The 25,569-nt window shown below is 41.5% G+C and overlaps 1 protein-coding gene across 1 annotated transcript in view; it reads right to left on the bottom strand.

Annotated features, from left to right (window-relative positions):
- Positions 1-25,569, bottom strand: part of MAST2 (microtubule associated serine/threonine kinase 2) — a 326,453-nt gene that overhangs the window by 259,096 nt on the left and 41,788 nt on the right. Inside the window, exon 3 of the mRNA XM_026651972.1 lies at positions 18,354-18,496. Within this exon, the coding sequence (XP_026507757.1) occupies positions 18,354-18,496 (143 nt within the window). The remainder of the gene's footprint in view (positions 1-18,353; positions 18,497-25,569) is intronic.

The raw sequence follows: 25,569 nt of genomic DNA on the forward strand, positions 1-25,569 counted from the left end.
TTATTCTGCCAGAGCCCTTTTAAGCAGCAAGGACAAAATGGGACCAAGGATTTCACCCTAGGCTCCACAAGTTGTCAGAGCCCAATCATCAGTAAAGAATGAGACAAATAGTGTCACCATGATTTTCCGTTCTCAAAACTGTAGGAGCTCTACAGCTATATAAAGACTAAGGCCCCGATGCCACAGTTCCTTGCACATGGGGCACACCACTGCACCCATGCAGGTCACACTGCAGGACTTGGGCCCAACTTTCCACTAAAGCCACAGAAGGGACACTACTTGATACAACTTTAATAGCTTCAAATAACAATCCGAAGGCTGTCAGAAGTCTGATCTGACTTTTTTTATTAAGCTATGCTCTAGAGCAACTACTTGCTTTGAAATTTAAAAAAAAACATGAGTTGTTCTGCAATTGTTTCGCAGTATTAAGGTCTCATATTGCCTTGCTTTAAATCAGTATAAATGTTGGGGCACAAAGCAGAAACAGGCTCTTTGTTTCTCTGTAAATCTTAGTAAGTTTGCAAGTTTCTTTTGTGCTATTTTTTTATATATATTGTTCTTCAGAGGAGTTCATAGGTACCTGAATACTGAGATGTGGTATAATAAATTCTGTAATACTAAGCAAACAGAAAGCTTCCATGTAGTTTAGGACTCAAACTTCAGCTATTCCAAACCAAGTAAAATATACAGATCTTTAAAAGTTCTCCTCAAACTCCAAGAAATAAAAAAATAACTAACCCTAATTTTGAGGGAACAAGAAGATATTGAACTATAGAAGCATAATAAAAAGTTAACCATAATCAACAAAGCATAAAATGATTATTATTTTTATAGCAATATAATCTAGAGGTCTCAGTACAGAGAAGGAGAGTTCTACCAAACAAATCATAGGTTTCCTGGGCCAAAGGACTAGAAATTATAGGGCACAAGCTGGTACCATAGAGGAAAATACACTCTAAATACAGAGTGGTTGACCATCAATACACTGATGCAATATTAAATTACCATTTTCTAGTGAAGCAGCTGTGTGGTTTCTGCAACACCTACATGCAAAAAGAGGACATAGGTGTTATAACGAGCAAAACAGTTGGTGTTACTTGAACACGAGATAATAGTCTGAAACAACAGATTTAGCCAGGCCACTTCGCGTTTAGAGGAAAAGACCACAGAATCATAGGACTTGAAGGGACCTTGAGAGGTCATCTAGTCCAGTCCCCTGCCTCATGGCAGTACTAAGCATTATCTAGACCATTCCTGACAGATGTCTGTTTAACTTGCTCTTAAAAATCTCCAATGATAGAGATTCCACAACCTCCCTAGGCAATTTATTCCAGTGCTTTCCCACCCTGATAGTTAGGAAGTTTTTCCTAATCATAGAATCATAGATTATTAGGGTTGGAAGGGACCTCAGGAGATCATCTAGTCCAACCCCCTGCTCAAAGCAGGATCAATCCCCAACTAAATCCCCAAATGGCCCCCTCAAGGATTGAACTCACAACCCTGGGTTTAGCAGGCCAACGCTCAAACCACTGAGCTATCCCTCCCTCCGTCCAACCTAAACCTCCCTTGCTGCAATTTAAGCCCACTGCTTCTTGTCCTATCCTCCGAGGTTAAGAAAAACAATTCTTCTCCCTCCTCCTTGTAACAACCTTTTACGGTAACAGTTTTCAAGTACATGTTTCCCCTCAGTCTTCTCTTTTCCAGACTGAAAAAATTGGGTTTGTTTAATCTGCCCTCACAGGTCATGTTTTCTAGACCTTTAATCATTTTTGTTGCTCTTTTCTGGACTTTCTCCAATTTGTCCACATCGTTCAGGAAATGTAGCGCCCAGAACTGGACACAATACTCCAGTTGAGGCCTAATCAGCACGGAGTAGAGTGGAAGAATTACTTCTCGTGTCTTGCTTACAACACTCCTGCTAATACATCCCAGAATGATGTTCACTTTTTTTGCAACAGTGTCACACTGTTGACTCATATTTAGCTTCTGGTCCACTACAACCCCCAGATCCCTTTCCGTAGTACTGGTTCCTAGGCAGTCCGTTCCCATTTTGTATGCGTGCAACTGATTGTTCCTTCCTAAATGGAATACTTTGCATTTGTCCATGTTGAATTTCATCCTATTTACTTCAGACCATTTCTCCAGTTTGTCCAGATCATTTTGAATGTTAATCCTATCCTCCAAAGCTCTTGCAACCCCTCCCAGCTTGGTATCAACCGCAAACTTTGTAAGTGTACTCTCTATGCCATTATCTAAATCACTGATGAAAATATTGAACAGAACTGGACCCAGAACTGATTCCTGCGGGACCAGATTCGTTACATCCTTCCAGCATGACTGTGAACCACTGATAACTACTCTCTGGGAACGGTTTTCCAACCAGTTTTGCACCCACCTTATAGTAGCTCCATCTAGGTTGCATTTCCCTAGTTTGTTTATGAGAAGATCATGTGAGACAGTAGTATCAAAAACTTTACTAAAGTCAGAATATACCATGTCTACCACTCCCCGCCCCATCCACAAGGCTTGTTACCCTGTCAAAAAAAGATATCAGGTTATTTTGACACGATTTGTTCTAGACAAATCCATGCTGACTGTTATTTATCACCTTTTTATCTTCTAGATGTGTGCAAATTGATTGCTTAATTATTTGCTCCATTATCTTTCCGGGTACAGAAGTTAAGCTGACTGGTCTGTAATTCCCTAGGTCAGGGGTTCTCAAACTGGGGGTCGTGAGGTTATTACATGAGGGGTCGCAACTGTCAGCCTCCACCCCAAACCCCGCTTTGCCTCAAGCATTTATAATGGTGTTAAATATATTTTAAAAAGTGTTTTTAATTTATAACGGGGGTCGCACTCAGAGGCTTGCTATGTGAAAGGGGTCACCAGTACAAAAGTTTGAGAACCACTTCCCTAAGTTCCTTATTTCCTTTTTTATAGATTGGCACTATATTTGTCCTTTTCCAGTCTTCTGGAATCTCTCCCGTCTTCCATGACTTTTCATAGATAATCATTAATGGCTCAGATATCTCCTCAGTCAGCTCCTTGAGTATTCTAGGGGTATGTCTTCACCACCGGCCGGAGGATAGCAATCGATCCAGCGGGGGTCAATTTATCGTGTCTAGTCTAGATGTGATAAATCGATCCCCAAGCGCTCTCCCGTTGACTCCTGTACTCCACCACCGCGTGAGGCGCAGGCAGAGTCGACGGGGGAGCGACAGCAGTCAACTCACCGTGGTGAAGACACCACGGTAAGTCAATCTAAGTACGTCGACTTCAGCTATGTTATTCATGTAGCTGAAGTTGCGTAACTTAGATCAATCCCCTCCCAGTGTAGACTAGGCCTAGGATGCATTTCATCAGTCCCTGGTAACAATTCTTCAGAAAGAGTAATAGTAAATACCAGAAACAGAGACTGCCATGCCAAAGTGTAAAACATTATATGGCCTCCCTCTCTACGTAAATATTTATGAATTCTCTGATGACCACAACAAGAATGCAAGGTTTTGACAATACTTCTCAACCTTGTACAGAAGAATGAGTGAAAGAGCACCAAGATAAGTAAGGTATTAAAAAACACAATAGGGTCAAGGAAGCCCATCAAACCCTTGTTGCAACTTCACTGTAAGAGCACAACATCTGCTCCAATGACATGTCACATTCTCCACAAAGTCTGAATAATTACTCATATACTACTTTAAGCTAAAAAGAAAAAAAAACTTTAAAAAGCTAATCTGCCATACACACTACAGCAGTTTCTCTCTCTACAGCTATAATAGTGCTGCTGTCAGAAAGAGAACTGAGCCTGTGTGCCAAAATCGATTCAACAAGCTTTTAGACACAAAACAACAGAGCTTCTGAGGATAATGAGAGCTGCAATCATTCAAACTGACAGTCTAGGCGAGTTCCAAGAATTTACATTTGCGCACCTAAACCTAAGATGACAATCTTTGGGATGCATAGAAGAGTACTTGAGTTTTCTTTTGGGTATGGAAATCTCCTTTTAGCCAAGAGATCAATACTAAGAAATGAGAATTAACTTGAAAAAGATTTTAGCATTTCCAGAGCAAGGCAAGATGCTGGTAAGAGCTCTGTTCAAATTACATGTATCAAAACAGAATATAATTTTGTACCAGATCTAAATGTTAAATAACTACCACATAATTACTTCTTTTATAGACCGATAGATATAGATAAATATAAGTAATTTATTTTCAGTGCCATTTGCTAGTTAAAACCGAAAAAATAATCTATCCACTACTGCCACACACTGGGTGTACTCTGCAATGGTCCATATTTATGTTCCCTGTAATTATCATCACACAAATAGCTATGTGCAGAATTATCTTTTTAAACGTGTTAATTTAAATGCATTCCTACCAAAAAAGGTCTAAAGAGCAATCCTTAACTTAAAAAAAAAAAATTAAAATAACCAGTTTTCCACAAATACTACTCTGTATAATAATGGGATTGTTCTTGATATATAGCAAAACTTCTTCCAGAGATGTATTAGGGCTTTGACAGCATAAGGTAAATCTCTGCAGGTGTTAAAATATAGCCCTATGTTCTGCTCAAGATCAAATTAATATATTAATTTGAAGTTATCTGCAATATCTTATGACAGCATAATCCACCCCCTGGTTGAAGCCCTTCCCTGATTCTCCATGGTTTGTATATTAAATTCAAACTTCTGTCCCTGATTTCAACGCCTTCTATCACTCAATCCAATCTGCATGTTTGACCTGTTCTCCCCAGATCCTCTGCTAAGGGGCTCCTTCTTCCCCTCCTCATACGAACAACTCTGTGTCTTCTTCCACGCTGTCCATCCCTTATGCTTCGAATGCTCTCACAAAATTCATTTGCCAAGACTTCATCCAAATCTCTCAGAGATTTACTCCTGCTGTGAAGCTTACAAGAAATGAATTAAAACTATTAAAACTAGTCATAAGTGTACATGAACTGAGACTGTTATTTATGTAACCCTATCCAAATCCACCCAATTCCCTTCTCAAATACCTCCATCTTTTTCTCATCTGATTATTTCAGGATGCAACTTCCATAACTTTACACAAAAATAACTCAAATTCATTCATACAAGTACAACTGTTGTGCTATCATATTGCTTCCTAACAAAACTATGTAGTTCAACCTCTACAATCAAAGTCTCAGCGATTCAAAACTCTTTGTTAGCTAAAGGAGGGTAATGATCGGACTTCAGATATCAATTACATTGAAAATGTCCTTGATTAACCAAACTAAGGCTAGGTCTACACTACGGGGGGGAAGGGGGTCAACCTAAGATACGCAACTTCAGCTACGTGAATAGCGTAGCTGAAGTTGCGTATTTTAGGTCGACTTACCTGGCTGTGAGGACGGCGGCGAGTCGACCGCTGCCGCTCCGCCGTCGACTCCGCTTCCGCCTCTTGCCACGGTGGATTTCCAGAGTCGACGGCAGAGCGATCAGGGATCGATTTTATCACGTGTTCACTAGACGCGATAAGTCGATCCCCAATAGATCGATTGCTACCCGCCAATCCGGCGGGTAGCGAAGACGTGCCCTTAGTTGATGTCTCCCATAACATTCTGATAATCAGTGTCTTACCATCTCAAATACGAACAAGCTTAAAATAAGGTTACCTATTTATCATAGCTAAGCAAATTTCTATTGAACAGCTGTACGTCCCACTTATGAATGCAAATGAAGAGTACACTCACCAAATACAAATTCCTCCTTCTGTAGTAAACAATACCTAGTATATCGGCAACAATAGGTCTTAAGGCCACCTAGGATTTACGCAAAATACTAAAGATTGTTCTACTTCCATAAAAACACTAGATGGCACCATATCCTTTTTCTCATGTTAAGAGAAACAGAAAAAAATTGTTTTCTTAAACTCAGCAATTAGGATGGTAGAAAACATTTAAGACAAGAACAGCAAGAGACAGTAAAATATTGTAAGCTATGATGCAATTTTAAAAAAATTAGTTCCTCCGCACAATGGCTTCCAAAGCAAAGCTAGGTCACCACTAAATGGCTCCAGTATGGTATGATCTCAACACTAAAACACTCATGTGCTATACAATCTCATATTAACTTTCTCCAGGGCCTTTGAACACCCTTTGCAGCAAAATTTGCCACAACTTGAAATTACAGACTTGAGGTTTTTTTAAATTGACAAGTCTCCACCAGCAGATGGCATTACTGCATCAAAGACTCAAGTAGTTGCAGAGAAATATGTACAAAATATGAAACTGATGGTTTAGATTTAACTAGAGTGACCAGACAGCAAGTGTGAAAAATCGGGACGGGGGTGGGGGGTAATAGGCACCTATATTAGACAAAGCCCCCCAAAATTGGGACTGTCCCTATAAAATCGGAACATCTGGTCACCCTGGATTTAACATAAAAGCAACCTGTGTTCCCTCTAAGGCAGTAGTCCCCAATGCGGTGCCCGCGGACGCCCTGGCGCCCGCCGGGGCATTTATGTGCACCCGCCTAGTGCCCAGCAGGGGAGTGAAGCCGCGGCCCCGTGCCTGACGGGGACAAAGAACTCAGGCTGTGGGCCCGCCTAGTGCCCAGCAGGGGAGAGAAGCCGGAGCCCCACGCCTGCTGGGGACAGAGCACTCCGGGGCTGCAGGCGCCGGTGTTCTCTGTCCCCGGCAGGCACGGGGCCCATCTAGTGCCCAGCATGGGAGAGAGAGAACTCCGGGGCTGCAGGCGCCGGTGTTCTCGGTCCCTGGCAGGCGCGGGGCCGCGGCTTAAGCCGGAGAGAAGCCGCGGCCCCGCGCCTGCTGGGGACAGAGTACTCCGGGGCTGCAGGCGCTGGTGTTCTCTGTCCCCGGCAAGCGCAGGGCCCGCCTACTGCCCAGCAGGGGAGAGAAGCCGGGGATCCGCGCCTGCTGAGGACAGAGTATCCGGGGCTGCCGGCGCCAGTGTTCTGTCCTCGCAGCTTCTCTCCGGCTTCTCTCTTCTCTCTGGATTCATATATTATATAATATTAAATATGATGTTTTTCGTATTATTTAATGTACAAAAACAAAATAAGCCTTGAAAAATTGTTGGCGCCCGCCACACTCTTCTGAAAACATGAATGTGCTACTGGACACAAAAAGGTTGGGGACCACTGCTCTAATGTGTGTGCTTGCGGGCTGCACAGGAAGCCATCAAGGGCTGTGCACCAACCGCACAGGCCCACACACAGGTGAGCATGGAGAATGTGTACTGTGGGTGGGGGCAGTGGGGCAAGGTGGGGGGCAGTGATGGGGGTTTGGAGGAGCTTGGGGCCTGCAGGGCTGTGGCGGAGACAGGAAAGACGCCTCTCCCCCCAGCCCCGGGGCTGGAGGAGTCCTCTTTCCCCACTGCAGCCCCAGATGTGGGAGCCTTGGGAGTCAAGAGACTTTGGGTCTTTCCCCAGCTCTGCCATTGAGTTTCTGCATGGCCTTGGGAAGTCACCTCACCCCACACTGTGCCTCGGTTTCCCCATTTTCCAGATGGGAATAATGATATTGACCTTCCTCTGTAAAACACTAAGAATTATAAAGGAAAAGCACTAAATATCGTTGGCTTTTAGATTTGTGTTTTAAAAGGAAATTACCAAAACTAGGACTAATGGAAATGTTTTTGTGACTGTTTTTGTCTGATTTCCAATGACAACAATTCCCTGTTGTGGATTTAAACCACCCCTAGCAATGTTTGCAAAGTTTTTTGTGGCAGGAGGACCACATGGTTTATCTAGGGGCCTGATCCTGCAAAGTATTACTCACTTAGCTGTTACTCATGTGAGTGGCCTCAATGAAAGTAGTGGGAGAACTTCATGTGAAGTGAAAGTTTGCCTGAGCCCATGTGTTTGTAGAGTGCCGTGTAAATTTACAGAGCTACGTGTGTTTCACTGTAATAACCGAGACACTGGAACATTTTATCTGTGCATGAGAATCGGAAGGTGAACTTGACTGTGCTACTTTAATTGTCCAAGCTGATCCAGTGTAAAAATATAAACATGAAGGTTAAATAGTCTATAGGACTTTTAGAGAGCTTTGTATTGTTAATACAAGAGGATGGTAGTAAGGGGAATTTGAGTGTTTTTTAAAATTATTTTGAGCCTTAGTGTCCTGATTTAAAAAGAAACATTCACTTTGATTTCTAATATTGCGGTATTATATTTTACATTCAGATAAGACCTTTACAGATAAAGCCTTGTCTGAACATTAAATATCTCCAGCATTTTGCATAAAAGGAAAAGTTTCTTCCTATCCAAAATTCCTCTTCTCTTTTCAAACTACTGCAGGGTGCTCTCTGTGCTGTTGGCCTAGCTGGCTGCTGACTTTCCACCCCAGAGGTGACTGCATTTCAGTGGTGCATTTAAATGTATAGTTTGCGAAGCATGTACTGATAGGTACTGCAGACGTCACCTGAAGACAGACCTTCCCTAAGACCCAGCTAGGTACTAGCCGTAAGACGTTGTGTGCTCTTGGTGGAATAAGGGCTGCCGCGAAAGTACAGAAGTGATGGCACATATCCGCATATTCCTTCAATATTGGTGCTGCACGTAACAAAATTCATTCCGCACATGGATGGAAAAAATTAGAGGAAACGTTGGAAGCAACTCCGAATTACTAAGGTTTTCACAGACATACACCACACACATTTATTCAGTAGCAAGGAATTAATACAATTCTGAAATAGACCATTCTGTAATAAAGAAGAGTTCTGTTTCTGCTGTCAGAGAGCAGAGCCAATAATACTCTCAAACACCATTTTTGTATATGCTTTTGAGTACTTATCAATATTAATACACAAAAACAGTGTTGTGTGTCAGTTAAGGTTGGGCTATACATGACATACGTAAAACAAAACCTAAAAAGCAAGAAAATGAAAACTTAAGGCAACCAATGATACATACCCTCTCCTCCACCAAAAATGCACACCACATGACCGTACATCAGAGAGAATAAACTACAACCGTAATTCTGCCCCACTACGGATGTCGTCAGACTTCCAACAGCCCCAACCTCTAATTCCACTGAGCCCACCACTCCAACCATCCCCTCACTATCCCATCTGCATAGCTCTGTGCAACTATACACATTCATGATTGGGGAATTTTATTGGGGAACATGTGTGTCTTGGACCCATTGGTCCAATGTTGTCTGGAGTCAAGCATGTAAGGTCAGCTTCAAGCAACTTCAAGCAAGTCAGCTTCCCCTGCTGTGGGGGCTTTGCATCTGGGCCCTCGCACCTTCTAGCTGACTGCTCAAAACTTGAAAGGAGCTTGTAGTCAGGTCTTTGGGAATGAAGGTAGCTGAAAGTTAACTGCCTCAGACTTTTTCCAAGGCAAATAAACTCAAGACACTGAATATGTTGTTCCTTTTAAAATACAAACTAGAGCTCCCAACTCATAGGCCTGTCATAGGGTAGACCATAGTTCTAAGAAGTGGATACAGATTACTGGATCATTTCTAACTTCTCCAAAGAGCACACTGCTTCTAAAAGGAAGAGTTGTTACTCTGGCCTTGGAGAATTAATCCAATGTACAGTATATTGTTTCAGTTACAAAGATCTTTTAGCTGATGCAGTCAAGACCATGACTGGATATCATCCAAATAATGTGGTATGTGGCACTGCATACAAACAAAAGTGCTTAGTCCAGAAGAGGAAGCTTGGTTGGAACCACAGCTTGGTTGGAAGGAGTACTGCAGAAAGGAATCTGAGAGTCATAGTGGACCACAAGCTAAATGAGAGTCAACAGTGTTGCAAAAAAAGCAAACATCGTTCTGGGATGTATTAGCAGGAATGTTGTAAGCAAGACACGAGAAGTAATTCTTCCGCTCTACTCTGCGCTGATTAGGCCTCAACTGGAGTATTGTGTCCAGTTCTGGGCACCACATTTCAGGAAAGATGTGGACAAATTGAAGAAAGTCCAGAGAAGAGCAACAAAAATGATTAAAGGTAAGTATGAGAGAAGATTGAAAAAAAAAAAATGGGTTTCTTTAGTCTGGAAAAGAGAAGACTGAGATGGGACATAACAGTTTGCAAGTACATAAAAAGTTGTTACAAGGAGGAGGGAGAAAAATTGTTGTTCTTAACCTCTGAGGATAGGACAAGAAGCAATGAGCTAAATTGCAGCAAGGGAGGTTTAAGGTTGGACATTAGGAAAAACTTCCTAACTGTCAGGGGGTTAAGCACTGGAATAAATTGCCTAGGGAGGTTGTGGAATCTTCATCATTGGGGATTTTTAAGAGCAGGTTAGACAAACACCTGTCAGGGTCTAGATATACTTAGTCCTGCCATGAGTGCAGTGGACTGGACTAGATGACCTCTGGAGGTCCCTTCCAGTCCTATGCTTCTATGATCATTGGCCTCCATGGATCTGCTAAAGTTTTGCAGTCATCTACAAGCTTCAGTCTGCTGTATACGTTTTATACCAGGCAGACAGAGTAGAAAAAAACCCAAAGCTTCAAAGGTTCTTCACAGAAGCCACTATCTTTCTACTGACAGCCCCCTTCAAAGTAATTTCTCCTCCTTGGATCATTGTCCTTTTGCTGACCCAGAAGATGGGATCATCTATTGCTCTTATTCTGGGACCATCTTAGTATCTGATACCCTGAGAGGGTAGAAAGTTCTCTCAGTCCTTCCGGGAAACTGCATTTTACCCAAGATGCAACATTTACTGTCAGATATTTCTTTTCCATGAGGAGGGGCAAACAGTGCTTGAGGGGTTCTATATGAATCCTAAGATATCTGTTCTTCTCACATTTGGCACTATAATGGTAGTCCAGGTATTTCAGAACTTTGTCTCTGACAGTGGCCAAATACTTCAGAAGAACGTGCAAAAAACCCTGAAATAGGGACACATGGGGTCATCTGCCCCATGAAGATCTCATTCTAATCTCTAACACAGGGGTGGCCAACCTGTGGCTCCGGAGCCACATGCGGCTCTTCAGAAGTTAATATGCGGCTCCTTGTACAGGCACCAACTCCAGGGCTGGAGTCACAGGCGCCAACTTTCCAATGTGCGGAGGGGGGGGAAGAGCGAGAGGGGGAGAGGTTGCTCACTGCTCAACCCCTGGCTCTGCCACAGGCCCTTCCCACCCCCTCCCCTGAGCCTGCCGTGCTCTCGCTCCTCCCCTCTCCCTCTCAGACCCTCCTCCAAGCCGCAAAATAGCTGATTGGGAGGTGCAGGGAGGAAGGGGGAGGCGCTGATCGGCACGGCTGCCGGTGTGTGGGAGGCACTGGAAGCGGCGTGGGGGAGCTGATGGGGGGCTGCTGACGTACTACTGTGGCTCTTTGGCAATGTAGATTGGCAAATTCTGGCTCCTTCTCAGGCTCAGGTTGGCCACCCCTGTTCTAACAGTTTAAAAATTAGTTTAAGCCCTTTTTTTTATTAGCTATGATTCTGAATATTCTTGTTATCTACTTAAACATCCATGAATTTTGTCAAGTTCATAGTCTAACCAGCATCCTGTGTCAATGAATTCCACTGTCTGATAACTCATTGTTTGAAAGAATTTTCCCTTGGTTCTTGTGTTACGAGACAGAAGACAAGCTCATGATCTATCTTCTCTAGACCATTCATTTTGTATATTTTGATCATGTCCCCTTTTATTGGACTCTTTCATAAAGTAAACAATTTCAATTTTTTCACACTCAATGAGAATTTTTCCATCCCCTAACATTCTCACTAGCCAATCCAGATGAATTCTGCAATATCTTTTGAAAGCCAACCACTGATTTACATAATAGCATTATAATATTTTATGTATTATTCTCCAACCCATTCCTTAAACATACTAACTTATTGTTTGCTTTTTTTGACAGCATATTGAACACAGGTCTCCACTGAGTTGTCCACAATAATGCCCAAGTCCTTTTCCTGAACTCATACCGCTAATTTAGAACCTGCAAGCGGGACATAAAACTCACCCAGACTCCCTCAGACTTATGATCAGAAAGCATGACAAAAAGGTCAAGTTTTCCATGACCATCACAGCTAGGTGGTAAAGTCCTCTAATGTCTGCAAATACTGTAAAAAGCTTCCGGGTGTTCGCCACCTACAGGACTCATGGTCACTCTAGTAGAGCTATAGCTACTTTATGGCTAGAAGAGTTAGAGGGATTCAGCAGAAGAATGGAGTGAGGTCACCACCTGAAAGTCCTTACATAGATTTAAAAGGCCCAATAGGCTTGATTGGCATCTGCCAATGCTGGGCTCCCTCTAGAGGAGAGTACTGAGCACGGTCAGTCTGTACAGGCTTTTTCCTCCCAGAGTCAAGGATCCAATGGGCTCTGCTACTTGAAGCCCATGGATCCAGATTGCCACATATGTAAATACAGAAACATTTTCCCCTACCTGTAAATTGGGTTTCTGACAATCTAGAACACTCTTAGGTGTTTATGAGCTAATATTCATAAGCAACTTAGTTGTCAGTCTTGTTTAAAAAGCTGTACTCCAGTCTCTGCAGGTTTGTTATTGTTACTTTATCAATTTACTTCATGAATGTGTTCAAAATCTAAGAGATAGCAACTGAAGCACAGGAGCCAGCCTGTAGAAGTAGTGCAGCTGGAAAGGGAGGGGGGGAAATAACAAATAAAATAAAAAATTTAAAAAAACCACTTTTGGAGGCCCATGACAGGCCACTCCACCTAGCAAATTCAAACACCAGAGGAAAACCAAGTCCAGATTGTCAAATGAGTGGGAGCAGAAACAAGCCACTCAAGTGCATGCAGTAAAGATGACTGTTTTCAATATTCTACCTTTTTGGCACTAGATTGCCATTTTCTCTTCCTGTTCCATCTATTTTATGGAAACATATAATGAACATTCTGAAATGGCATACATACCACTACAAAAGTTCAAACTCTGAGAATCAACAGATAGATAAATAGAGTAGTATAATGTCAATATTAATATCTCTCTTTTCAGAGCCATTTTTCCAAAGTGATTAATTCTCCTGGCAAGGAGCCTTTTCCTGTTGTAATTTGTAAAACATCTTCCAATACCACAAGCATACTAAAACAGCTCCAAACATCTAAGTAGTTCCAAAGTCCCAGAATTCATTACATTTAATTCAGTGTTCATCTTGCCACAAGCTATTAGTCATTGTTTTGGAACCCAACTCAGTATAAAATTGAATACTAACAACTGTTAAAATAATTTTAAAAGTTCTGATTTAAACCAACAAAAGCAATGAAATTCAGAGTCATGGCTTTACATCTGAATCTCTATCCTTAATTAACCCCAATGTAAGTTATTATAGAGCAATGAAAATAGAGTGTGAGCATATGTATCTGTGCCTTAGCACTACAGCACACATTGAGGCAAGTATTAAAATTTCAACATTACAGCTGAACTCCATTCTTTTAAGTCAAAAAGTTTACTGTAGATCAGTGCTTCCCAAACTGTGAACCATGGCTTCCTTGGGGAATCACAAAGGATTCATAGGGGAGCCACAAGCGTTTGGGAAAAATGTAATCCACATTCCTTTAACAAAACATGCCTTTAACAATAACAATTGTTTTGGGGGGAAGGGCAGGGGTGTTTCCTAATTAAAAGACTATTAAAGTAGGCTTTAAAAAAAAATTGAATCTTATCTATGGGTCTGCATCTTATGCAGGTAGCCTTCAGCAGAACGTGTCTCAGCTAAAATCCCCTGCTGGAGCAGAGCGCAAAGAAGCTCCTAGCACCAGAAGCAGCAGCACCAACACTAGGAGATGGGGAAGGGTGCTGAGGGAGAGACGTGTGCATCTTGTTTATAATGGAACCATTTTTTCCAGCTGCTAAGCTTACATGTAGCTAACCTCAGCTGAAGACGAAAAGGATTTTAATAATGTTAAACAGAAAAGTAGATAATATGACACCGCCACCTAATGTTTGGATTTTTCAGGTCTTGATATTACTGTACAAAGTCCATAGCCACAATGTGTCATTTGTTTTCAAATGTTAGTAAATTAAAGTATGAGGCCAGGGAAACTACTAAGACCTTTAGAAACCAAACACCTAGAATTCGTAAATCAGAGCCCAGAAACAAGAAGAATTGAAGCAGCAAAACAAAAGTTATGTCTAAAGAAGCAACTGTTCCTCAAAAAGCCTTAGAAGCACGTTATGTTGTGGCCATGTGAATTGCAAAATGTAAACAAGTGCACAACATTGGTGAAATCCTTCTATTTCCACCAGCAATAGACAGGTCGAATTATGATGGGGAATAAGCAGCCATAGCACTGAAAACCAGTCCTATATCAAATATCATCCGTCGATGCACTGATAATCTTGGAGAAAATGTCCAGTTGATAAAACTAGTTAAGAAGAGTCAATATTTTGCACCGCAGCTTGATGAATCTACAGACAGCCAAAATGGCTCAGCTTCTATGTTATATAAGACTTGTCAAAACAGGCACAATAGTTGAAGAACTTTTATTTTGCAAATAAATACCAATCCATATACCAATCCAAATAACTGGTGAGGAAATATTCAAGATTGTCGATAAATTCATAGTGGATAAAGATCCTAACTGGGATGTGTGTGTGGAACTGTGCACTGTTGGGGCAGCAGCCATGACTGGAAAGAAGAGTGGGGTTGCTGCATGAGTAAAGTGGCACAAGCAGCAATTTGGACACACTGAATGATTCATCGCCAAGCTTTGGAAAGAAAGAGGTTGCAACCTGAAGTACATGAGGCCCTCAACAGTGTTCTTAAACCTGTTAATTTTATAAAAATCCCTGGCAGTGAACATACTGTTTTAATATGCTGTGCGAAGACATGGGCTCTGACCACACTCAGCTTCTGTTTCACGTTGAACTCGGGAGATTGGCATGTGGGAAGTGTGTCACAACACGTCTGAATTGTGACACACAATCAGAATTTTTTTCTTTGGGAAAACAGACCTTGCAGATTATATGTACAATGTGGACTTCCTGACTATGTTAGCTTACCTGGTGGACATTTGTGTCCAGCTGAATGCACTTAACCTAAAACTTCAAGGTAAAAATATAAATATATAGATATGAAAGAAAACTGGGGGATTCATGAAGGTTTGTGTTTAAAGAGGTCACAAGGAAAAGGAAATTACTGAGATCCAGTGTTATCAGACTTCTTAAAAGAACAGAATTAAAGTGATCAAAACACTATTAAAGACCAAATATTAACTCGTTTGTCTGGATTGTATTCCCATTTTCATTATTATTTTCCTGGAGTTGAATAAGAATCTCCAGATACTGACTGGATTCAAAACCCATTCTCAGTAACAGCTGACTCCATTCCAACCTTAACTATCTCACCTCAAGAAAATCTCTTAGAACTGTTTAGTGATCAAAAAACGAAGACCAAAGTTTTCAAATTTAACAAACCAGGAATTTTGGATTTTTCTTAAAGAAGACTACAAAGAATTCAGCGATGAAGCTGTGAAAGTGCTGCTTCCATTCACTTCATTCTCTCTGAGTTTGGGTTTTCAGCAATGAATTCTGTGAAAACTAAACACAGAAATTGTTTCAACTTGGAAAATGCCCTTCTGTCTGGCGCTATCAGAGTCTCAACCAAACATTGTTCAACTATGCAGTTTGAAACATGATTATTCTTCCCACTAAAATCTTAGCTACGTCCAAACACCAAAAAATCCCTTTTTAAAGATTATAGTTCTAAAAATCTGGATGAGATCCGTTTATACAATTAAACAAACTGTATGCAGTTGAATAAAGTCACAAAACCACTCAAACTCTAGTGTCCCTCTTGAAGCTAGCATCCTGAACTCCTGAATTTAGTGTCCTGAGTGTGCCAAAAAATGGTATTTGGTTGTGGTGAGCCACCAAGTTTTAAAATCTCTCTAAAGGGGCCGCAGCACTAAAATTTTTGTGAACCACACCTTTAGAAAAGCCCTGGGTAACCAATTTGCTTTTTTAATCTTTCAATAAGTACCACAGAAAGCGCCAATAGAGCCAAAAAGTACAAATTTATCATGTCACTATGTAGTAGGAAGAGTTTATGAGTTAGCATGTCTGGAACCAATTAAATAATATAAAAGTTACATCCACTAACTCAACAGTTTATCATTAAAATACTAACAAAGCAGCAGTCCAAACTAAGAACCTCACGGTATTTTTTTATTTATAAAATTGGCCAATTTCATTAGCACATGATATAAAACTAATCTGAAACATATCTGCCTTGTTCTAGATGTCAGCCTTTATTTTAAAATATTTAATATACTTTTTAAATTCTCCTGAAATAAGCAGTTGGGTGCCAAGATACAAGTCAGAACATTTTGTCTTTGTTTTGTTACAGTCAAGTTACAAACCCCTGGAAAGATTATGTATCTAACAAAAACGGGTAGAACCAGGCCTGCAGACAGCCACCAAACTAAGACACAGTACAATTAAGCCAAATCACAAAAATGTCAGTCCATTGACATGACTAATGTACATAGACAGATTAAAACTATGTATTTTAAAACCAAAATTAACAATAATGCAAATGCATAGATTTTTGTTCTTTAAAGATTTAAATTTCATTTTGAACGGTCCATTTGATGCCAGACATCTGTTATTTCCGAAACAAAATTATAAGACACTAACTTATGTCCGAATTTCCAAAACTTGACCATTCCCAGAGCTGACAAGTTATTCATTCATGTTGAATCCTTTAACTCAGTTTAGGATTTGGCTTTTGTGACAATTCAGGGCAACTGCACCTGTATTTCTCCTCAGTGGTTCAGCGGGGGCCCCATTCTTGGCTTCCAGCTCCCCAGCCATTGCCTTTCTGGGTGGAGACACGCATCTCTCCCCGTTTTGACCCGGATATTCCCAGGCTGTACAGTTCCCTTTCTTCATTTGTATTTTCCAGCAAAGACAGTCTGCCTAAACTGACCTGCTTACTTCTCTTCAGAGACTGATGACAGAGTGATTGTCAACAGTTACCATGCAGCACTTCCTATGCAAGTCTATTTTATTCTTAATGTAAAACTCATTACAGAGAAAATAAATTAAAAACAATAAAAGAACCTACACGCATGCTAACAAGCTTATCAGACATCACCCTAGAATATATTCTGGCAGGCTCAGTCCTTCCAAACCTGTCCTAAGGATTGGGGCCTTCTGTGAACCAGGAGTCCTGCCTGTTGTCTGGATCAGGAAGAAGGGCAGGCACTGAGCCAGCTTAAACTCAGGCTTTCCATCCAAAAGTTTGTCTTTGCCTGTTAGTCTCTGGAGAATCCAGTGTGAACTAGTATATACATATCTCCCCAGGGGAGTGGCTTCAAAAGCTGATAATGAAGGAAGCTTATTAGCATCCCCCCTCCCTACTAGGGAAGGTACATAAAAATCCACAATAAACACAAACGCGTTTTTAATATAATGTACGCCAAAGGTGTTAAACTTCTTTCAATAAGGTTTAAATTAACTTGAATCCCATAAGGTTTATTTAGGGTATTACAGGATATTGTCAGGCTGTCACAGATCACTCAGTAGCTATGGTGTGCTAGGTGCTGCGTTATGTGAATCCATAGCCCCTATCCCAGAGGACTTGCAATCTAAATTATACAAAGGATACATCATTTTACCCATTTTATTAAACCAATTCCAATCTATATATTACACCAAGTTATATAACAACCTGAAAAAACAAAGAGATTGTGACACCAACATTTATCTTGTGTGACCTACATAAACACACATTATCCATGTAAACACTCTCTAGAAATGGGAATAAAGCCTATCAATCTGTGTTCCAAAGTACAGGATAGCTATTTAATATAGATCACTAAATGGAAATCTAAGGATTATTTTCATCTTCTCTTCCCCAGTCTCATGCTTTTGACTTTTTTCCAGGTGCTTTGTCAATTACAGTACTTAAGAAGAAAGGAACATCAAGAGCTAAAGGTCTCCATTTCAGAGAGAGTTGTATCAAAAGCAATCATGACTAGAGCTGGTCAAAAATTTTCTGATAGACTTTTCAGCAGGAAAATGCAGATTCAATGGAATCGAAACATTCCACGGGAACATGTCAATTCTGTTGAAATTTTTGATAGAAACAAGGCAAGCAGCCAGGAAAGATGCCCAGCCAGCCTGCTTACATGGTTTCCTGCCAGCCCAGGCTGCCCCAGATCCCTGAGCAGCTGTCGCCCCATGCTGCCCAATCCCCCAGGGAGCTGGCTGTCTGGGAAACAGGGCATTCCCAGGAGACAGCTGCCCAAGGCAAGCTAAAAATTCCATTTTCCAGAAAAGAAAAATTGCATTTTCCAGGCAGCTCTCATCATGATAAATGGTTGAGTTAGCCTAATAGAAAAGTTATTGAAGAAAAGGATCAAATAACTTTTCACTAGGTAGTTTTATTCGGAAAATAGAAAACAGAAAATATTATCAGACTCACCAAGCCAGCAGTAAGAGAAGGAGCAGACTGTCCTAGAGACTGGTTTCTCATACGGACCAGGTTTGAGGTTTCTCCAGCTGGCTGCCATGTTGATTGTCCCACTCCACTGTGCACACTGCTGGATAAGGGAAGCAGTTGCTTTCCTTTAAAAACAAAACATGATCTTAACATTTTACCACTTTAATGAATTATAGGTTACGTAATACAATGCTTAACCAAATGCAGGGTTTAGGCAATGGTTTTCTAATCTATAATCATTCCCATGGCTCTTCTATGAACCCTCTCCAATTTATCAACTTTCTTCTTGAATTATCAACACCAGACCTGGCTACAATATTCCAGCAGCGTCCCACCAATGCCAAAAACAGAGGTAAAAGCATCTATACTCCTATTCAAGATTCCCTTGAACATGAATCCCAGGATCAGATTAGTTCTTTTGGTCACAGCGTCACACAGAGCTCATATTCAGCTGATTATGCACCACAACCCCAACATCTTTTTCAGAGTCAGTCTCCCCCATTCCATGACTATGGCCTACATCCTTCGTTCCTAGATGTATCCATTTATATTTAGCCATATTAAAACAAATATTGTTTACCTGTGCCCAGTTTATCAATTGATCCAGATTGCTCTGAATCAATGACCTGTCTTCTTCATTATTTACCACTCTCCCAATTGCTGTGTCATCTGCAAATTTATTAGCGATGATTTTATGTTTTCTTCCAGGTCATTGGTAAAAATGTTAAACAGCATAGGGCCAAGAAAGAATCCTTCTGGGATCCCACTGGTAACACCCACTCAGTGATGATTTTGCGTTTAGAGTTACATTTTGAGACCTATCAGTTAGCCAATTTTTAATGCATTTAATGTGTGCCATGTTAATTTTATATTGTTCTACTTTTTTAATCAAAATGTCGTGAGGAACCAAGTCAAATACCTTACAGAAGTTTAAGTATATTACTTCAATACTATTACTTTTATCAACCAAACTTGTAACCTCATCAAAAAAATATATATATCAAGTTAGCTTGACAGGATCTATTTCCCATAAGCACATGTTGATTTTCCTTAATCACCCTTCTTTCATTTTTTATTAATTTAGTCCCAATTCAGGTACTCCATTATCTTGCCCAGGATCAATGTCAGGCTGACAAGACCTATAACTACCCAGGTCATCCTGTTCACCCTTTTCAAAAGCTGGCACAACATTAGCTTTCGTCCTGTCTTCTGGAACTTCCCCAGTGTTCCAAGACATACTGAAAATCAATATTAGTGGTCCAGCAAGCACCTCAGTCAGCTCTTTTAAAACTCCTGAATGCAAGTTATCTGGACTTGCTGATTTTAAAATGTCTAACTTTAATAGTTCCTGTTTAACACACTCCAGAGATACTAGTGGAATGGAAATGTATTACCACCATATGATGAGACTGCATCATCTGCTTTTTCCCCACAAAGACAGAGCAGAAATCTTTATTGAACACTTCTGACTTTTGTGCATTATTTATTGATAATTCCACCATTTCCATCCAGTAATGAACCAATACGATCGTCAAAATTCAGACGGTTACTCACCTTGTGCAGCAACGGAGGTTCTTCAAGATGGTTGTCCCTGTGAGTGCTCCACTTTAGGGTCTTCACACCCTGCACTTCTAGTTGGAGACTTGTGGTAGCAGTGCCCCAGTTGGCTGCGCACGCGCAGCAGCCATCCCGCACCGCTACAAGCGGTTACCTCACGCGTGCAGCCACCCATTACCCAGTTCCTTTTTTACCCAAGAGGATCGAGCTGAAACTCCGAAGTAGAGGAGAGGAGGGTGGGTAGTGAAGCACCCACAGGGACAACCATTTCCAAGAACCTCAGTTAGTGCACAAGGTGAGTAACCTTTTCTTCTTCTTCTTCTTCTTCTTCTTCTTCAAGGAGTGTCCCTGTGGGTGTTCTAATTTAGGTGACTAAAGAGCAGTGCCCCTCCGTATGTACAGTGGAGAGCTCCTATAGTCCAGAGTGAGCGTCTGCAGCTGACTGCTGTTCGAGGGCATAATGTTTGGTGAAAGTATGGGGCGATGCCCATATAGCTGCTTTACAAATGTCAGTGATGGGTACATGTTTGAGAAAGGCTATGGATGTGGACATAGCTCTAATGGAGTGTGTGCAAAGTCCAGAAGGAGCTTGCAGATTGTAATTTTGGTAACGTAATTGGATACAATTAGAGATCCATTTAGAAAGTCTCTGTTTGGAAATGGTATGGCCTCTGTTGTGGATACGAATAGCCTAGACAATTTTCTGAACGTTTTTGTTCTCTCTATATAGAACGCCAGTGCTCTGCGGACATCTAGCATATGAAGGGACACCTCCCTGTTGTCGGCATGCGGGTTGGGAAAGAATACAGGTAAATAAATGGGTTCGTTGAGCTGGAAGGAGGAGGCGACCTTGGGTATGAATTTAGGGTGTGAGCATAGGATGACTTTGTCCTTGAGGAATGTGGTATAAGGTGGGTGTGCCATTGGGGCACCCAACTCTCCCACCCTTCGTGATGATGTGATAGCTACTAAAAAGGCAACCTTCATGGATAAGTGTAGGAACAAGTAGGATGCTAGCAATTCAAAGGGTTTGCCCATTGGGCACGGAGAACAAGGTTGAGGTCCCACGTAGGGGTCGGGTCCCTTAATGTGGGATAAGTATTCTCTATACCCTTCAGAAAACGTTTAGTCAGTGGATGGGTGAAAACAGTGAGTCCGTCCATCTTGTCGTGAAAAGTGGTGATGTCTGATAAATGCACTCTGAGTGAGCTAGTCGAGAGGCCAGATTTTTTTAGTGTCAATATGTAATCAAGGATAGTAGGTAACGGGGCCGACTGTGGAATGATCTGCTTGTCTCGGCATCAGATAGAGAATCTTTTACGCTTGCGTGCATATGTTTTGTGTGTGGAGAGAACGTCCACTGTTTAGTATGTCTTGAACTTCCTTAGAACAGCATGTTTCGAGTTCTGCCAGCCATGAATTAAACAGGCCTTGAGATGAAGTGTTGAAATGTTGGGGTTAGGGAGGCATCCTGGGTTCGTGGTGATCTGACAGCCAACTGGTCCAGGTATGGGAACCATGTTTGTCTGGGCCATGTTGGTGCAATCAAAAATCCCAGAGTCATCGTCTTGTCTAATCTTGTGTAGGACACGGCTCAACAGGGGGATTGGAGGGAAGGCATACAGGAGCGTGGTCTCCCATTTCATAAGGAAGGGCTCTCCCAGAGAGTTGTGTCCCAGTCCCGCTCAGGAGCAACTTTGCGGGCATTTGGCATTGTGGGTCGTGGCTAAAAGGTCTATTGAGGGGAATCCCCATTGTCGGAATATAGTCTGCAGAATTCCTCGGTCCAGTTCCTGCAAACTGAACAAGTTTGTGAGAACACAGCACTTCAAGATGGGTAACCCTAGCAATCATAATTTCGGCATTGGAAAAAGATTTGCTTTCGGCCCTCTACCTACAGGACGCTTACTTCCACGTCACTATCCACCTGGCGCACAGGAGATAACTACGATTCACTCTGGGCAACCTACGCTACCAGTACAAGGCACTTCCCTTCAGCCTCTCCACGGCTCCTGAGACCGTGTTTTGGGGTCTTTTTTAGGACCAGGGTTCTTAGCAGCCATTTTTGACGAGGACCCCATATCTGAGGCAGCTGCAGGTGAGGACTGGCGAGGAGGTGTCGTGGACTCGGGATCAGAGGGATCTCTCCATCATTAAAAGTTTTAGTTGGAGGGCCCTAGCCTTCCTTGTCCTCACTGTGAGTTTCTTGCAGTGGGGACACTTTTGGGTAACGTGTCTCCCCCAGGCAATGGACACACTGCGTGTGGCCGTCTGTCACTGGTATTGAAAGTCTGCAGGTCAGACAGCACTTGAAACTTGGAGAGACAGGCATATCCGAGAGGCTAAGCTGAATAAAGAATGGGAATAGTCCCGGTCTAATGCCTCTTCGGTGACTACCCACCTGAGGCAGGGAGGAAAAAAAAAATTTTTTAATCATAGACAAAACAAAAATGAAAGGAGAAATCAATAACAAGGGAAATAACTGAAAAAGGGGCAGAGATTAGAGGAATATGAGAGCTGTGAAGGGCACTGCTCTCGTTCTGACCAAAACCAGAGGTGGTAGAGAAGGAACTGGGTAATGGTTGGCTGCACACTTGAGGTAACTGCTCGGAGCGGCATGAGACAGCTGCTGTGCATGCGCGGCTAACCAGAGCACTGCTACCACAAGTTTCTGACCAGAAGCGCAGGGTGCCAAGACACCTAAAGTGGAACACTCACAGGGACACTCCTCAAAGCAGAACTTTTTGTTCCCAATATACACCTCTACCCCGATATAACGCTGTCCTCGGGAGCCAAAAAAATCTTACCGCGTTATAGGTGAAACCACGTTATATCGAACTTGCTTTGATCCACTGGAGTGCGCAGCCCCGCCCCCCCGGAGCGCTGCTTTACCGCGTTATATCCGAATTCGTGTTATATCGGGTCGCGTTATATCGGGGTAGAGGTGTACTTAAATTCCTTATTGTTCTAAACTCTTCTGGTCATAAGTTTCTCCTTGTGTCCCTTGGCTTCCTTTATCAATTTTCTACAATTCCTAACTTCTGATTTATATTCATCAATATCAAGTACCCCTTTCTTCCATGTATTATATATAAATTTCTTTGTTTTTACAGCGGCCTTCCCTTCCCTTCCAAACCAGGTTGTTTTTTTTAACCAGTACAGCCTCCTTCCTCGCTTGTTGGCTTGTGGCTTTTTGGGCTTCTAGGAAGGTGGTCTTAAATGATTCCCAATTATCATGCACATTTTTCTGATTAAAATCTTCCTCCCAAATGATTTGGCTCATAATTGTTTTCAACTTCCTGAATTTGGCCCTATTAAAGTACCACGTGAATATGTTAATGGTCTGGACTTTATACTATTTGCATATTATAAATGTGACCAGTCATGATCACTTGTATCTAAGCTACCATTTTTTAATTCTGTGATCAGTTCCTCTTTATGTGTTAGAACAAGGTCTAATATAGAATTCCATTGTGTTGGCTGCAGCACTTTTTGAGGTCATCTATAATGTTTAGAAATTCTGCAACATGAGACCTCCAGCAGGTCACTCAAATTGAAATCCCCCAGGATATCACAGGATTTTTTTCCCTACATATTAAATAGGTGAGTAAGGAGGCAGTAATCCTGTTTCCTAGTGTGATTTGGTGGTCTATAGCAGACACCAGCTGGTACTCTATCTTGTCCTTTATCTGATAGAACACTGATTCATAAGCATTCAAGATCATTTTCTTCCAAGTTATCAGTGACTTGGAAACACCACACGCCCTCCCCTTTTGCCCACTCAATTCTTCCAAAATAGGTTATAAACATTAGTTTTAACATTCCAATCATGTGAATCATCCCTCCATGTTTCTGTAATACTAACTACATAGAATATATACTCATAAAGGAGCAATTCCAAATCCTCTTGTTGTTACCCAGGCTCCTAGCATTGCTGTATAGGCAATTCAAAAATTTCTTCTCTTCACGTCCTTTGGTTCCTTGATTAATTTTGTTCTCAACCTCTCAATTTTGTGCTGAGTGCTCATATCTTCCCTCTTTTTACCTTCCCTTTTGCTACTAGTTTAACCCCTCCTGACTACTCTAAGCCAGCCTGTCTCTGAGGAGATTGGACCCTCTTCTGCCGAGGTAGAGGCCATCCAAACTCCCCCATAGAAGGTGGACCAATGTTCCACAAAACCAAAATCCTCCACCCTGCACCACTTACCTAGCCAGTAATTCACTTTCAGAATCTTCTGCCTTCTGTCTTCCTTTGTGACAGAAAGCACCTCAGAGAAGAGTGCTGAAGAAGAATGTCAAAGCACTCTTCCAAGTTCCCTGAAATCATCTACTATCTGCAGGATATCTCATGACGGATATCTCATTAGTGCTAATATGAACCATCACCAATGGATCCTTGCCTGCAGGCTTCAGAAGCCTATCCAATCTTAGAGTCTTGTGTCTTGGCTCCGGGAAGGCACTATACTGTCCTGTTGCCCACTTGTCCCCTGCAGAATGTTCTTTCGATTTTTCTGAGCACTGAATCCCCAACAAGGATCATTTGTCTTCCTTGGATGGCTAGAGAACTCTTTGTTGGCAAGTTTGATTTTCTTACAGGTTGGGCCAAGCTGCCATCCACACATCCTGTACCTCTTCCCATTCCTTTGGACCTGCTGGATCTTGAGAGGTATCTTCCATAGTTTCACTACGTTCCATACTAGGTCCTCAACAGGGAAACTCACAGCCACCCAAATTCTACACTCTCATGGAGACTAAAGTACACTCCAACTTTCACAACTCTATTTGATTAATCATTATGAGAAGACACCAGTCTATTCTATAATTGAGACTGAGAAAAACCTTCTTTTATAAGCTTGATTATATACATTTGATTTTGACTCTCCCACACTATATAGCCCAACTGCAAATGATCTGTATGAAATCTCACAGATGGAGTTTTAGGTCAGGATAGATTACCCACCCACCCACTTTTAAGGAAAAGAAAGTGTAACAAAAGCAAAAGAGATGTTTGAAGTTTAAGTTTATTTAACAGGAAAATGATTGATAATGCTACAATTAAATACAACACACAACAGACAACGCAACTTCTTTACTCCTTTTTATTGCAGAGGGTGGGTCTTTGAAGGCATCATAATTTCAGTTCTCTTTCACTTGGTGTAAATGGCTTAGTCCTTGACCTTCTGGGTGTTGGATAAATTTAAATCAGGACAGATAAATATAAATAGTAAACTTGACTTAAGAATGTAACTAGTCACACTATTGTTCAGAAGACTGAATTATATCCCCAACATTTCTACTTACGTTCTGCTACTACTGTCAGATACATACATTTACAAAATTCCCCATGCTGGAATTCACAACAGCCTCAAATATCTAGCCTGCTTTAGGAAAAGGGAATAGACCTCATGTTTTCCTAGCATTCCAGTAACTACACTAATAAGCAGCTCTTTAAATTAGCAAATTTCCAACCAAGAGGAACATTATACATTCCTCATCACCATTTGCAACACCTTCTGCAGTACGAATACATTTTGTACCTTTTACAGTAAGTCTCTCGGAGCTGTTTAAACGTCAACTTTCAAAAAAGTTTGAAGAAAGATACTGTACATATCTTTAACAGACTAAGACTACATTCCTTAAA

Source organism: Terrapene carolina, unplaced genomic scaffold (genome assembly GCF_002925995.2).
Source record: "Terrapene carolina triunguis isolate 2854851 unplaced genomic scaffold, T_m_triunguis-2.0 Scaffold110, whole genome shotgun sequence".
In the NCBI taxonomy this organism is placed as follows: Eukaryota; Metazoa; Chordata; order Testudines; family Emydidae; genus Terrapene; species Terrapene triunguis.